This window comes from Mastacembelus armatus, chromosome 8 (genome assembly GCF_900324485.2).
Source record: "Mastacembelus armatus chromosome 8, fMasArm1.2, whole genome shotgun sequence".
Classification (NCBI taxonomy): Eukaryota; Metazoa; Chordata; class Actinopteri; order Synbranchiformes; family Mastacembelidae; genus Mastacembelus; species Mastacembelus armatus.
This window is the reverse complement of record NC_046640.1, coordinates 22,880,327-22,896,694: the sequence shown is the minus strand read 5'-3', so window position 1 is coordinate 22,896,694 and position 16,368 is coordinate 22,880,327. Positions and strand designations below refer to the sequence as shown.

At 46.0% G+C, this 16,368-nt stretch overlaps 1 protein-coding gene and 1 non-coding gene across 2 annotated transcripts; both read right to left on the bottom strand.

Annotated features, from left to right (window-relative positions):
* Positions 1–2,173: 2,173 nt before the first annotated feature.
* Positions 2,174–14,708, bottom strand: kpnb1 (karyopherin (importin) beta 1). Its single transcript, XM_026324818.2, has 22 exons — positions 14,396–14,708; positions 13,453–13,511; positions 11,244–11,426; positions 10,964–11,164; positions 10,474–10,626; positions 9,787–9,846; positions 9,597–9,686; positions 8,716–8,826; positions 8,513–8,614; positions 8,202–8,426; positions 7,803–7,994; positions 7,450–7,580; positions 6,921–7,068; positions 6,603–6,674; positions 6,132–6,276; positions 5,924–6,006; positions 5,501–5,608; positions 4,886–5,029; positions 4,481–4,586; positions 4,066–4,180; positions 3,660–3,821; positions 2,174–3,001 (listed from the first exon to the last, which is right to left on the bottom strand). Coding segments are annotated over exons 1-22 (2,631 nt in total). The 5' UTR covers positions 14,436–14,708; the 3' UTR covers positions 2,174–3,000.
* On the bottom strand, positions 4,266–4,408 carry LOC113141727 (small nucleolar RNA SNORA79). Its single transcript, XR_003296803.1, has one exon. It is a non-coding gene; the product is annotated as a small nucleolar RNA SNORA79 (small nucleolar RNA).
* Positions 14,709–16,368: the final 1,660 nt, after the last annotated feature.

The following is a 16,368-nucleotide window of genomic DNA, read 5'->3' as shown; positions in this document are numbered from 1 at the left end:
GGTTGTCTGGACCAGAAACAGGGACCACTGAAACTCACAGGCAGGTTTCTGTCTCCTCCTGTCAGTCTGCAGAAACCTTCAGGCCGCTTCATGTCCTCCTTCCTAGGGTTCCTATGGCGGTGCTGATCAGGGCCCACTCATTTTCACACGTTTGTCCTGGGAGAAGCAGATAAAGATCCTGATTAGACAGTAGCCAATAATTGATTTTTACTGACATGATTGATTAACGATCAGTCAGTCAGTGCAAGGACAGAGATCTCTCCTCACAGGTACAGCCTGGATTTATCCTCAGGCCAGAATCCAACCTGCACAGTCCTTTATCACACTGGCACAGTGTGGACAGGCCTATTAGAACAGCAGCATCTTAATCAACTTTTAAAGCTGATTTTATTTTCTGCATGTTGAAAAATTGAGATTCAAAACAAAATATAATGTGGAGGACTGTAATGATGTGTGGGTGTTTTGTGTTTGGAATAAAATGTTTAATTTCTTTAAGGTGTCAGATGATTATTAATCAAATGAGGTTAGAATCATGAGCCGACACAGTTTTGCCTTACCTGTATAGTTTGGCCCATAGCAGCTAAATGAGCAGAAACTTCAGTCCATCCACCACTTTTCCATCTGTAGCCTCCTGTTAAAGAAAGTGTGGTCAGTGTTAAACCCAAGGACTGTGACTGACTCTTCTGGGTAACAAGATCCCACCTCAGTGAAGAACTGGACCTTTTTCCCCGTTGCCATGGTGAATCCTTGTACCTGAGCTCCACTGATGATGGAGTCAGTCATTCAGCTCTGAGTTGGTTTGGTTCAGTTTGTTGAAGCTGCTTTCTGGAATACACACCTGGTCTTTGTCAAACCATGGAAGGTGCTCAGGTGTCACGTGACATAAATACAGGTGAGTGAATATGAGAAATGCAGACTCAGTTTGTGGTATTTTACTGTTAGAACCAAACTTTGAGTAACACCTGTGCAGGGAAACACTGCACTTATGACGCAAAATAACCCTGCTCTTCCCGTCAGTGATTATCAATAGGACTATCGTGCATTTTATTCTGAAAGTCCCAAGTCTCATCCTTCCCACAATGCAGCCTGAGTGAGTTCCTCAAACACTGGGTGTTGATGTTTGTACTAACATAGTATCCACACCAGCCTTTCACTTGCAGAACTAATCTGAAACTAAAATAAAACACACGTGGTGTTGGGGTTACAGACCAATAAACAAATGTGTTCCTGGTCCCCGAGTGGAAACCAAAGGAGCATGGACCTAGGGCTCATTCTGGAGGGGGGTGTGGGAGATCAGGAAATCCCCCTCCTGAAATGTTAAGACAAAGGTTTTTATCAGTTTTCCATCTTAACAGCCCTGTGCAATCAGCTGTTTCAGTTCACATTTCAAAGCTGAACATGTTTAGTTTTTATTAAACAGAGCCAGGAGACAAGATTTGTGTCCAGCACCACAGTCCCCACTGGAGACCAACCACCACATTGTTTCACTGTCAGTCTTTACAGGGTTCCCTTCCCCAGATAACAGCTGGAAACATCTGGAAACCAGACACTTTTCGCTGTCGGCAGAAGAAGCAGCAGCAGATGGTTCAGTACAATATAGACTTTATTAGTTCACTAAAGTTGAATATGAAATAAAAAGCAGATCGGCCTTAAATGATTCACAATTCAGTAATTGAGTTGTCAGGTTTATCAACACAGGAAGTACGTTCCACCTGCAGCTGCCACACCTCTCCAAAATAAGAGCCCCCCAGAGCTGGAAACATTTCACTTTCGACTCCAACAGAAAAACTTCAAGGGTATTTCAGGTGTTCTGTCTAGTTTGGTGCTTTTCACCACCTGAAAGTGAAGTGATCCAAACGTGGAGGAGTGGAGGGGGGCAGGCGGCACCAAGCGTACTTGCAGTTTCTGCAGCATCTAAGCTTCACACCAAACTTGAGAACAAACAGCGTCCCAACGAACTCGTCCGTCAGCGAGGAGCGGCCGCCGAGCTGCTGCTACCAAACAAGCCAGGAAGCAAGTTTAAAAAAAAAAAAATCATGGTTCTTTGTGGCGTCGAGTAACAAACCCAACTCCAGGCCAAAGTTCAGTTTCCAAACAGCAGAGTCCAGAAGGTTTCGTCAGTCCAGGAGTCCAACACACGACAAAACGACCGAAATCACCAGAACTGCGTGGGGAATGTTTCAGATCATTTTATTGTTTTTAACTTTATTTTCATCATAGCAATGGAAAAATATAACCTTATACAAACGTCTTCAATTCTTTTTTAAACAAGCAAAAATGGTGAGTGACCCCTTCCCAAACCAAGTGCAGCGGGGAAATAAAAACTGAGACGCTCAGTTCAGAGGTCGTTTTACTTTCCATTTGGCACTCGCTCCTCGGAGGATTTCTTTCTCGACTTTTACTTTGAAGGAATTTAGTGCTGCTGTTGGATAGGAACGCTGCAGACGGAACAGGTGGAGACGTTTGTCACATCTCCTCCGCTGTTTTAGTGCTCGGAAGAAGAAGAAAAAAAATATAAGAGCAACAAAATCTAAAGTTTTCCACAGAAGTCCACAAAGTCCACCCGGGTTTTCATCTGATTCCACTAAAGTCTTATTTTCTCGTCATGTTTTTATCCATTTGCCCCCCCTCTGGCGGCGGGGGAGTGGCGGTTCGTGACGTCATCGTGATGTCATAGGAGAGCCCGGCTACAGCGAGAGAGGTGGACTGTGGGAAGAGGAGGGTGGGTGGGGGCTCAGAGTTCATGTTTGTATTTAAAGTGGGTGGTGGGGGTAGTCAGTCCAGTCCACAGGCCATCCAGAAGGAGAGAAAGTTTGGGTGTTGGGTGGGGGGGGGTCATCGGCGGCTGGATCTGAGGGTGGTGTGATGTCATCTCTCGCTCGCTCACACATTTCTCTCTCTCTCTCACACAGACACTCATCCTGACTCTGCTTCGACCGGAGAAAAGTCAAATCCAGTGGCAGTTTGTCCTCACAGCTCGCTCACTCCCAGCAGCAACAATCTGACAGGAGAAGAAGAAGAAACGGCGTCAGAACCATGAGAAACTCACACCAAAACACATTTCACTCTTGAACAAGACTCAGGATCTGACGTGGGTCCTGCCCCAGCACCGAACCAACCCCTCTGATAGGGGATTTGACAGACTGACGGAGCTGACGTGTGCTGGTCTCAGAAGCTGTGGTTGTGTTGTACATCACTGTCAGAGTGGTGCATGTCTCCTCACTGACCGAACACACCTGACCCTAAACATGTTCCATGGGACTTCATGTTGATCAGTGCGTCGCTGGACTTTGGACCCTGTGTGTGAAAGGATCAGCCCACTCATTTTCTTTAGTATTTCCAACAATTTGGCTCCTGTCAGTTCATGCGAGCCGCTTTAACCCCGGAGTAACAGAAACTGACCAAGAACATGAATACGAGGAATAAAGAAAATGACCGGGCTCATCCATTAAAGGGACTTTACCTCCCACGCTGATGTAAACCTGCTCAAGTCAAAGCCCAGGGTCTAAGCACAGTCCAGTCCAACAGCAGCAAATTAACATGGACAAGGATTTAATGCAGGACTGTTGGATTAGAGTGACCCAGTCCAGCACAGGGGTTCCTAATAAACTGACCAGGACCAATCTGTGTGTGTGTATGTGTGTGTGTATGTGTCTGACCAGGCCTGGCTCTTCAGCTTGCGGAGCTCCTTGGTGGCCCAGGTGGCCAGAGTCTTGGTCTTGGTGGTTTTGGAGCGTCGACCCTCCGTCAGCAGGTCGTTGATGAGCGGACGAACCTCCACCAGCTTCATCACGTCTTTACCAAACGCTGTGCACAGGTCGCTGCCAACACACAACAAAGACGTCAACAACAAACCAACCAACCTTTTCATAGGAAGAGTCTGAGGAAAACAGGAGCCTCAAACACGGACGTCAGTAAATTAAGAACTAGAAAGATTTTAATGTCTCACAAATCAAATCAGCAAATCAAAAGTGGATCATGACAAGCTGGAAAAAAAGATCATAACACTAAGTGTTTAGACAGAAACTGGAAATCATTAGGCAAAGGATAAAGTGAGTGTCTCACCCGATGAGGCCGGCGGCGTTGGCCACCACGCCGTCTGAGTGATCCTCATCCTCCGCTATGTGGTAGATGAAGGACAGGATGAATTCCACACGGGGCTGCACCAACATCACATCAGCTGCAGGACAAAGCACAGAGGAGAAACAAGGGAAAAACTGAGAACAGGTTCAAACCTGCTCAGCTGAGTTTGTTTAAATGTTTGTTTTTGTTGGGTCCCGCAAAACCAGGAAGCCGTGATTATGGTCGGCTGCAGCCTGAAGCCTCCTGGGTGAAAAAGACCCGAATTTCTCTGCGACATCGTAAAATCATCCTGATTTGCTGCAGGCAGGAAGAGGAACCGATGTCGCTTGACAGGGTGTATGGGCATGTGAACTGTGTGCTGAGGTCATGTGACCTGCATGCTGCATGTGTGTCTTACGGTGGACGTTCTCCTGGTCCCCCTTCAGGCCCTGGATAATCCCGGTGTAGGCCTCCAGGCAGCCCTCCCTCAGCTCGTTCAGGTAGTCCACCATGTCATAGTCCGTCTGAAAAACAGGAAACACTGAAACCAGGAACTACTTTCTAGCCCAGTGCAAAGGGGACTGCTCTTAATTCAGATCACACTCCTACTTTTGAACTGGATTTGGTTTTTAGGGATGTGACAGACATCACAGGGCTGTTCTAAACTTTTATTTGGCAAAAAACTGAACCTGCATCTGAATAGAATCCAGTTCAAATCAGTTTCAGACCAAACATTTCAGTGTCACGTTCAGTGTTACGCAAATTCACGTCTACATCGCTCTGCTCTGATAATAAAGTTGGATTTGAACTGAAGTGAACTCACTTTGTCCACCTGAGCCTGAGAGGCCTGCTGCAGCGTGTCCAGGACGATGTCCAGGTATTTCTTAAACTCTCCTCCAATGGCCAGAGCGATGTCCCCAAACGCAGATAGGATCTGAGGCTTCACCGACCGGTGCACATTCTCATTCTGGAGACACACAAGTGCGCACATTTAATGTTCGACTGGAAGGCAGGGGGATCGTGAGAAGAATAAACAGAGTGATGGACTCAGGACCAGGGTTTGTCAGGAGGACAACAGACTGAGTGGCTCTGAAGGCACTTTCCATCCATGGACTGAACTTATGGCTGCTGAGTTCAACACAGGGTGACACTTCCACGAGTGCTATGAGCATGGAATTTACAGCAGCTGCATTAGTGTCTGCTGTCCCCCTGAACCTGAGTCTGAAGTGTGTAGGTCTCAGATACATGTGGTGTGTTTTACATCACAGTCAGAGTGGTGCATGATTTCTCATCACTGACCCACAGGATGAATGTAGAGTGGTGAAGCACAGATGAGATAAAAACAAGAGGAGCAAGAAGACAAAGTAGGAGACAGGAAAAAGGAGCAGGTGAGTCCAACAGGAAATGATGAAGAGGACTTCCTCCTCCTGTTCCTCACCCCAAGGTTTTCCAGCAGCAGCTGCATGATCTCATCACAGTAAGGCAGAATGTTGGACATCAGAGCCCTGCACAGGTCACACACCAGACCCACGGCCGCCAGACACACCTGCAGCAACAGACACCATCGTCATCATCATGAAGCTCAGACATTTTATAGTTTTTTATTTTGTTGACCAGATTTCACTCAAATTTCTTCAAAGCTCAACACCAAAGCTTCTCCAACACCCTGCGACACGTGTTTCCTGCAGATCATGTGTGATGGTTTACTACAGTGTCATTCTGCTGACCGGTGCCAACAGAAGTCATACCTTGTTGTCACGTTATGTTCTTGCTGTATTTATCTTACAGGATCATCTGAAAATATCTGTGTCTTTAAGGTGCTGTATCCAAGTTGGAAACTCCAGCATTGGGACATCCTTACCTGATACTCAGCATAGTTCTTCAGTCCAATGCCCAGGAACGGCTTGAAGGCATCCATGTATTTCTGAAAGTCACTACCCAGAACTGAAACACAGAGACAGGCCAAAGTCAAACAGCGCCCCCTATGTGAAGGTGGGAAGGTCCTTCTCCTGGATCTGCTGCAGACTGGCCTGTACTCATTTGAAAAAGCAGATGTGTGCTGTGTGTACCTTCCACAAGCGTGGACACAGCCATCAGAGCGTCCTCCTGAACGCCTCCAGAGCCGGCGGTGCTCTGAAACATCCTCAGCAGAGACGCCATCACCACATCCGAAATCTGCAAGGCGTCCTGATGCTGTACTTTCCGAAGAACATTCTGCAAGAAAACAGGAATCCCTCAGTCACTCTTATTCTGAAACTCTGGCTATTACATGTCACAATAAGAGCAAGAAACTTTAGTTTAAGCCCCTGATTTATCCAAACCAGTAAATAAACTGGTTCCTAACACACTAACGAGCTGTAAGCACATCTACTGTAAGTTTTACTCACGTCAATCTGACTCCAACTGTACAAACAGCAAATACTGAGTCCTTAGAGCTGCTCACAGCTCAGTGGTTTATTTCCTCTTGCTAAAGTCATTCTGACATTCTGAACACAGCAGGAATCACTTATCACAGCCAACACTCAGGTGTGTGGGCTCACCTGCAGAGTAGCACACAGCAGCGACTGCAGGTCGTTGAACTGCATTCTGTCTGACGTGCTCTGGATGTGAGACTGCGGACACAAGAACTTACATCATTAAGCAGGAAATGTCTTCAAAATAAAATCTGACCCTACAAACAAAAAGACTGTTGGCTTCCTTCTGACCTCGTCATTTTTACATTAGATTCAGGGAAACATGTTTCTGTTCTCCTCATCTTATGATCCTGAGCAAAGCAAATGTTACTCTGACAATTAAATCAGGAGACTGAAGAAAACACACAGTGAAGGTCCACCTTGTGTACAAGTGTGGTGCCTGACCTCCATCTGCAGGACCTGCTGCAGCCTCTCCATGATGACCAGCGTAGTTTTCTGGACGGCAGGATAGCAGTCCTTGGCGCTGTTCTTGACGATCTCCATAAGAGCCTCGTAGGCAGCAGAGCGCAGGTTGTTCTGGTGTCCATCGGGTCTGGACAGGAAACATTGTGGTTTTTGTATAAGCAAAAAACGTTTCCATCTTTGGACTGTTCTGTTAAAAACATTTTGGTTTTCACTGCAGATTTATTTTTGCATTGAACAATTTTTATCTGTGTAAGAGTCAGCAGGTTTTTATTTTTCAGTGAAACACTCAGCTGCATTCTCAAGTTCCTCACTTTAAGCTGAAAACAGGAAGTCCTGCAACAGGAAACTGTCACCACAGACACTAAGTGAGAGATATGGTGACGGCGCTACAACCTTACTAACTAAAGTCAGAAAGATAACACAGAGCAGGAACACATCTGAGCTCTGCAGCAGTTCCCTGACAGAACCAGTAAACGGCCACCTGTTTCCCGATCAGCCCGGTCTCTACCTGTCGGTGGTCTCGAGGAGTTTCTGAACAATGATTTCGAAGGACGAGGACAGGCAGTAGGTGCTGGGCTCCTCCTGGTCCTCTGCAGCGTCTGTGGCCTCATAAGCTGCCTCAGCCAGAGAGGAGAAGGCCTGACAGGAGGACAGAGAAGACAACAGTCACTCATGTGTTGCTGCTCATGTTTCAGTCTGAAGGCTCGTCCAAACTTTTCTACTTTTGAACAGCTTCTTTCTGAAAGGACAAGAAAAGATGCCGTGTCTAATAACGCCATTTCTGACTAAGTTGTAAGACAGATGGCTTCATGAGCTTGTTCTGGACCAACAGGTCAACCTCAACCTTCAAACTTGTCTCACCCAACACACGTTGGAGGCCACCCTGGGCTCAGCCCCCAGACCCTCGATCAGACATTGCAGCAGGGGAGCCAGGTAGACCTCGTTGATGGCGGCCTCGGGCAGCAGCTCACAGATCCTCCCCACTGTCCACGCCGTGGTGTCCCTGACCACCACGCTTGGGTCCTTCATCAGCTCGATCAGGGTTGGCATCGCCTGTGGAGGGCAGGGGAAAGATTGACCCAGAATCAGTTTTTCTCCACAGAACCAAATGATTTACAAACAAAGAGCTCTATATTCAGCAGCTTGAGCTGGTTGGTTAGTGTTGAGGCGGATGATTCGCTTTGGCGACCCCTGAAGGGAGCAGCCGAAAGGAAAAGAAGAAGAGCTGGTTGGTTAGTGACCTGTTAGCTGGAAGCTGACCTGTATGACGAGCGGTTTGAGCTGGTTGAGTTCGGGTCCCTCCAGGATGGACCCGAAGGCCATGACGGAGGCATCACGGTAACGCCAGTCAGGATGTTTGATGTGTTCTTTGATGAAGGGCAGGACATGAGGAACCACGTCGTCCTCGCAGCAGGTGGCGAGCAGCATCAGACACACTCCTGCCGCCTTGCAGGGGTTCCAGTCGTCGTCATCGTCGTTCTCATCCTGCAGGAGGATGGACAGCAGGGACAGTGACACAGGTGAAACTGCAAACCATCCAACAGGATGACAGTCTTCTTCAGGTGTGCTACCTGTTTGGTGAGGGTCTGGGTCAGGATGGGGACCAGGTACTGCAAGGCTCCTTTGGCATAGAATTTACTGGTGTGCTCTGGAGGCCGTCCCTGCTCCGAGGCCTGCCATTGGACAAGAAGGACAGTGAGAGAAGAAGGTCTTACAGCAGCTGATTAGGATCCTGTTTGGATGATATGAAGGCAATAAAATCCTACATCCTTACCTCTGAGGCCTCGATGGCCAGGTCCATCTCCTCGTCACAGACGTTGGACCAGAACTCGATACCCTGCAAGGCCACCTCATCTATGTCGCTCTTCATTGCCTCAATAGTGATCTGAGAGGATGAGCACCAGCAGAAAGGAAGGAGAAACACAAAGGTGGATAAAGCAGACAGATGGATGCAGCTGACAAAGGAGGCAAAGGAATGAACCAAGATCCTTCAAATTTCAGCTAGAGATGGACTGATTGACCGGCCAGTGATCGGAAATGGCCAATTTTTCGCACGACCGGCCCAGATCGGTGACCGGCCGATCAGTCTCACGTCTTGCCGATACCGAGCCATTGCAGCGGCGCAGGCAATGACATCACAGCCACACGCACACTCAGTCGCATGTAAACATGTCGGAGTGTAAGTTCTTTTCTGTGAGTGAAGATGCCAAAGATCGCAGTTTGTAACATTAAGGCCAAAATACAACATGGGGGAACAACCGCAGACACGTTCAGAACAACAAACCTAATAAGACACTTAACACACCATCACTCAGCTGGAAATGCCCAGTTTGAAAAGGGACGTCAATTAAAAAAAGAAAAAAGAATTGTTACACCTGATTTACTGTTTATCACGTCAAGGTTTAAAAACAAGATGGATATTTTTGGGAAACATGGTTTTTAGTTTCTTCTCTAGTTCTCTCATCAGACAATAAGGGAAACCGCTATTTATGAAGTAACTGATCCGAATGAAAACAGCTGCTCTCACTGATGGGTTACCAAACTGAGCACAGCTGCTATTGGTTCTGATCCAGCTGTGATTTTTAGATGGAACACAGGTTTGGACAAAGACATAAAGTAGAGAAACATTGGAAACAGGTTAACACGCCGTCTTACCGCAAACAGAGCAGGTCCCATGTACGTCTCCATGTACTGATAATACAGAGACATGATCTTCACCAGGTTCTGTAAGGCCGCCACACGCACCTGAAAACACAGCACAGTTACAACAGTGAACCTGTAGAGGTTCAGCTTCACTGGTCCAGCACTTGTTCCTCCAAAAGTTAAAAGCACTGATGCCACTCACTCTGGTGTCAGGACACTGTGTCGCTTCACAAACCACCTGCATGATGAAGTGTCGCTCCGTCTGTAACAGAACATCAGAAACAAGACTTATTAGGATCGGTTTCAAAAACAAATAACGCATGAACCCGCTGTTTAGATTTGCACAAGCTAATTCAAACAGTCCTAATTTCACATATCAAAGAAAAAGGAGAAAGTGACAAAGCTCTTCCCCCAGGGGAAGGATGTGTTTTCATTTGAGGCCTCATTTATTGGATCAACTTGATCTGCAGCTTCACCTGCTTCAGTCTAACACATTTAAAACCACATACAGTAAATGGGACATGATCTAAATTAGACTTTAGGTCATATTTCACAACTTAAAAGTGTTTGTACTGTTTACTTAGGAACCCCAATGATGCAACTAGTTGAATTAGCACAACCTGAGCCCAGATATGAGCCGCAAAATAAGCCAAAGAAAAGTAATTTTAATCTAATGTGGTTTATTTTACTTTAATATGTGTGTAGCTCCAGGGAGGCTCCACCTTTACTTTGCATGAAGGTGATATAAAGTTATATCAAAGTTAGCTGAGGCTCTTCCTCGAGTTCCTTAAACTTTTCCCCCAAATCTACAGCTTTCAGAAACTCCAATGTGCTGCAGCCCTGGCTGCTGAGCAGGGCCTGATGCGACACTGCTTGTTTATCCATGTACCTCCTTGTCAAAGTTGGCTTTGGTGAACTCCAGGGAGTTGAGCAAGGCATTAGTAGCAGCCAGCTTCACGTTGTTACTGGGCTCCTCCTTCCTCATGCCCTGGATGATGGCCGTCAGGATCTGGTTGGCATTTTCCTGCAGCTGCTCTGGGTCCTGAAGAAAACACCAGTTACCGTCTCACACTGGCATAAATATCACAGCTTTAAAAAACAGGGACCCACTGCAATAAGCTACGCAGACATGGTGATGGTTCTATATGTTCTGCGCCACACATTCTGAAACCTGGCCTTCAAGCCCATAAACTCCAGGGTTCTTGTCAGGAAACTTTGCTGGAAATTATGAGGAATCAGTTTATTTTTCTGTGTAATTTCATGCACCTTTCTTCTCTGCTTTTCAAGAATTTTGTTTCTCCCACAGCAGAACAGCAGCTTCCTGCATTTCAAAATAAAATCCTTCATCTATTTCCAGTCTAAGTGTTTATGGAACTCACAATGTCCTGGCAGATGTACCCAATGGCCTCCAGCGTGGACTCCTTCATGTGTTCGGTGCTGGAGGGGTCGGTGACATTAGCCACCAGCTGAGGGATCAGCTCGGGCCACTGGTTGACGGGAATCTCTGCACAGGCAATCCCAGCGACACACTGCGACGCCGAGCTGGGCCGGTACGTCTCCGTGCCCAGAGTCTGTAAAACCTGCGAGACAGAGACAGACATGACGAGATGACAAACCTTTGACACACAAATCCAGTGTGCATGTTTTCACATTTCTTACGTAGTTCTTGATCTCGCGGCGAGCATTGGCGTCGATGGCCAGCCATCTCTGCTGGTACTGTGTCTTGACATCAGGGTCTTTGGAGGTCAGCGAGTTCTTCACCTGCAGTCCAGCAGCAACTCGAGCCACCTGAGTGTTCCCTGGGTTCGCCAACACTTTGGACAACTCCACCAGGAATGTGGGCTGAGGGAGACGCAAAGGGAGGAGATCCATTAAGTTTACAGAGAAACGCAACTGCTGGGCTCCTAAATTACAACTGTGTTTAAAACCAAACTATTTGATTTGGTTTCAAACGTTATCCTGTGGGCAACACAAGGAGACCTGGTGACATTACAAATGCAGCTTTGTACACATTTGTAAATAATGTACTAGGCATGTTTCAATAACATCAAAGATGAACTAGATTAGTTTGAGTTTATTCTTTTCTCAGCTTTAATACAGACCATAATAGAAAATATATTATCTTTTCCAACACTATTCATTTATTTCCCAATTAAACTACTTGATGACAATTTCACATAATGAGATAAAATCCCATCACACACATTCTAACATTATCAGCACACAGCTTAAAAACAAAAACAAAAACACAGCTCATTTTTCCTCCTGGTTGACTGACTGCATCTGACACACATTTACTTTGCCCTCCATCTTACATTGCTTTAGTCACACAAAGCACTGTGTTAACATCTCAGCAGAACCGTAACAGTGTATGAAGTGCTGCATCATCACAGTCAAAGTCCCATCATGCCCCAAGAAGTCTCCTCCATGACTCTGCACAACTCTTACAGCAGAAACCAAGTCAGTTTGTCTAGTTCTCTGCAGCCCAGACTGTAAGAAAAGCTCTTCACACCCACAATGAGCAGAGCACTTTCACACTGCTCCCTGCAAAGCCTGCTACAGCAGCACATTAGCACTGGGAAATGACCAGTGATTAACAATTAAGAAAATTCTTTCTCCCGCTGCCTTTGTTTGACTCAAGGGAGAATCCAACTATTTTGTAGCCAACTTTATTTAGAAAATAAACAGAGCATGCTCTGTGACCTATTCTGCAGACTGAAAGTCACCCATGTCATCTGTGTTTACAGGTGAATTACCAAGTCCAGGTTTATCATAATGAAGAAACATGCTGTGTTTAGGGACAACAGTGAAAAGTGGTTTATCAGAATGATTGTGTGTCACAGTGCTGTTTTAATATTTGAACCGGATTCATTGACAATAAGAAAAAAAACCCCACTGCCTTTATTATTAAAACGTGTGCAAGAAGCTGAAGGATTTTCACAGCAGCTGAGAGTCTCACTGAACTGAACAGAAACCTCTATTGCTGCAAAATCTGTTTTTCAGGGCCACTTTTAGATCCGGTTCCAAGTTAGTAAAATACCTGGATTCATAAACTTCTGCAGTAAAATGATTTTTTTTTTTAAATAAACTCTTTCATTCCCACGCTGTTTTATCTCTTCCTGCTCTGACCACCAGCAGAGAAAAAAAAGACTGATGACAACTCAGACGCTGTTATAAACAACAAGCGTGGTGGACCCATGGTAACCTTCCAAAATCAGTGAAACAACTGCAGGTGAAACTCGTGGAGGAAGAATGTGTCCTATGTGTAATTATGATTAAGTAGCACACACCATGTTAAAGTTAGAGCTGCTGTTACTGTTGAAGTGAGAAGGACGAGCCTCGGCCTCTGGACACTGTTCAAACACGGAACACTATCACACCAGCGGCTGCTAATGGCAGAGTGCTCTCACTCTTCAAAATGTAATGTAATCTCTGGTTTCTAGTCTACTACCTGTTTAGGTTGTTCTGCACTTACATCAGTAATGTTTACCACACTGATCGATTTAAAGACGACATTTTACATGTTTCTGTATTAATGGCAGAAATGCATTGTGTTAACCTCTCTGGTGACGCTGCAATGGAAATAAACTGAAGTTCATGTCGCTCAGTTTGTGGGAACTGAGTCTTCAAATGCCTGTTAGGCCTGTGAGCGCGCGTGCGTGTGTGTGCGTGTATGTCTGTGTCTGTCAAAGGCGGGGGAGGAGGGGTGGAGGCAGCAGAGGAGGAGAAGCCGGGCGGGCTCCAGCTGTCCTGAGCTCCTTTCTGCTCCATCCACGCTGCTGCATGTCTGTAGCTGTAGCCCCGTTAGCTTCTCCTCCGCCCTGACCAGTAACTCACCAGTAACTCACCATAAAACCAGTATACTAACCAGGTTCTCTATGGCCGCCTGCTCCAGAAACTTCTGTGCTGCCTCCAGTTCATTCCGATCTGCGGAAAGAGGAGGGGTGGGGGGGGGGGGTGATCCAGTGTAATGTTAGCTAATTAGCTGACAGATATGGTTAGCATGCAGGCTAACACACGACTACAGTACGAAGACTCTGGTCCGAGACTCAATCTGGGGCTAAACACACTAAGTTCCTCCGTGCAACCGCGATTACCTATTGCGGCTATTCTCAATTAATGCGTGGCGTTAATTCCGGGGAGATCGCAGCCGGGCTGGCTGCACGTCGAGGCTCCAACGTGCGCGTTAGCCTCCGCGAACAGGAGATACTCGGTTAGCATGCTAGCATTAGCGAGTGACAGTGATACATGTAAAGTTGCCGAGACGAGCAGCAAATATAAGGTCAACTCCGTTTACAGCAAAAAATGTAACGGATGTTTCAGGCGAGGAGATCTTTCTCCCATCCCCGGGGCTTCAGAGCTAGGTTAGCCGGGACAGACATGCGAGGAAGCGGCCGACAGTTTGAATGATCCGCTAGCGTAGCGGCTAATGAGGCATGGGCAGGGTCGTCGTCACCAACGGGCTCCACACAGCTGCCAGGTTAGCCTCCCTGGAGCTACACCCGTATTACTACAACATGGCAGGGCATTCAAAGACCCGCAGAGCTGACCGGCGAGTTATTTACGCCGTCAAACCGAGTTTAGACGCCGGACAGAGCGCTAAGTCAGCAGCGATCCGAAGGTGATCGAGGCCGTAGCGTTAGCAGGGTTAGCACTGCGAGCTAACAGCCACTAGCGAGGCATTTCCCTCCCTCAAACTTTCCCCGGGTCACCGGAGCAGCGCGCCGTCCCGCCAACACATCCTCCACCAACCCGAAATACAACTTCGGAGCCCCGGCAGCTTGTGTGAGGTGTGCGGTGCTGGTCTTCACCTGGAGAGACGGTTTTTTCGAGGATAGTGATGAGCTCCATTCCGTCCCCGGCTCTCTTCGCTCGGACACTTTCGGTTGCCGCGCAGCGCTCACAGCGGGATTATATTTCTTCCACGTCGCTCGGTCGGTGCCGGCCACACGGCGCGTTGAGTCAGTATGGAAGGAGGCGCAGGTTCACCGGTGCTGGCTCAACGGTTTTCACGAGGATGATGCGGTAAATAGTAACGGGCCTGATGCGGAGCAGCGTCTCGGAGCTTCACCCGCTCACATCCTGTGTTGTCGGGAGGGAAAGGGCTGCGCGCTTCGCTCCCGCGGAGGGATATCACGCACAGTGACGGCGACGTGCTGCATTCAGGGGCTGTCGGACTTTTTCAGTGTGACGTCAGGTGGTGCGTGTACTTCACGTGTTTTCTTTCAATAGTTTATCCATACTTTGACATTTCAGAGAGAAATTCAGTTATAATGTCCAGTTATATTTTACTTCACTACATTTAGGCTGCTGTTACGCTTCATCACGATATTTTTTCCATAAAAACATTTGATAATCTTTTAAAAAAATGAAACCACTGATTATTTGTTTGTGACACTGTAGAAAAATATATGTATTTGTCAAATTCTTTAATCAGGAGTACCCCGCCCTCCTTTCAGAAAGAAAAAAGTACACAGTAATCTCAGTGACTCGATGTACTTAATTAAAAATAAAAGTATGTTGACATATTATTTACTTACTTACCTAATCATGGCTGAGGTATTACTTTAGATCATCAAACTTTATTGATCTCCAGTTGGAAATTCCCAAGCTACCCAGCGGTATGGAAAGTACTTCAAATTAGAAGTACATGAGGTAGTCAACGTCAGCTACCCGGCGGTACATAAAGTACTTCAAATTAGAAGTACATGAGGTAGTCAACGTCAGCTACCCGGCGGTACATAAAGTACTTCAAATTAGAAGTACATGAGGTAGTCAACGTCAGCTACCCGGCGGTACATAAAGTACTTCAAATTAGAAGTACATGAGGTAGTCAACGTCAGCTACCCGGCGGTACATAAAGTACTTCAAATTAGAAATACATGAGGTAGTCAACGTCAGCTACCCGGCGGTACATAAAATACTTCAAATTAGAAGTACATAAGGTAGTCAACGTCAGCTACCCAGCAGTATCTAAAGTACTTCAGATTAGAAGTATATAAGGTAGTTAACATCAGCTACCCAGCAGTATATAAAGTACTTCAAATTAGAAGTATATAAGGTAGTTAACATCAGCTACCCAGCAGTATATAAAGTACTTCAAATTAGAAGTATATAAGGTAGTTAACGTCAGCTACCCAACAGTATATAAAGTACTTCAAATTAGAAGTATATAAGGTAGTTAACGTCAGCTCCAACATTAAAGTGATCAACACAATAATCACCAATAATCAGAATCCAATAATATCAGATCCTTTCATGTGAAATGGGCCATTCTGCACAATGAGTACTTTTACTTTGGATACTTCAAGTACATTTGGATGTACTTTTGGACTTGTACTGCAGTAACATTTACTTAGGACTTTTACTTAGAACAGAGGATTTCTACACTGTGGTATTTCTGCTGTGTACAGTCATATTTATTATCAAACTTGAGATGTTGAGACCTTTAATAGAGAAATGAACACACAAGCTGTAAAAACAAACCCATTGCTTCTTTATTAGTTACTCATTTTACAGTAGTCACTCATACGTAGCTGCCTTGAGTTGGTCTTTTTGTCTCTTTTTACTTTTTGTTCCAACTTCCCCATTTTTTTCGTCAACAACAGAAAAGTCATGAACAAAGTACAAAAAAAAAAAAAAGCCCCAAAACATACAGAAAATGATAAAATGCCCCTTTTCACAACAAAACTACATTTGGCAAAAGGTGAGGATGAAGGTGATGATGATGATGTTCCAGTGCATCTTTCAAACATTGATTCAGTTTTTACTCAGAAACACAAGG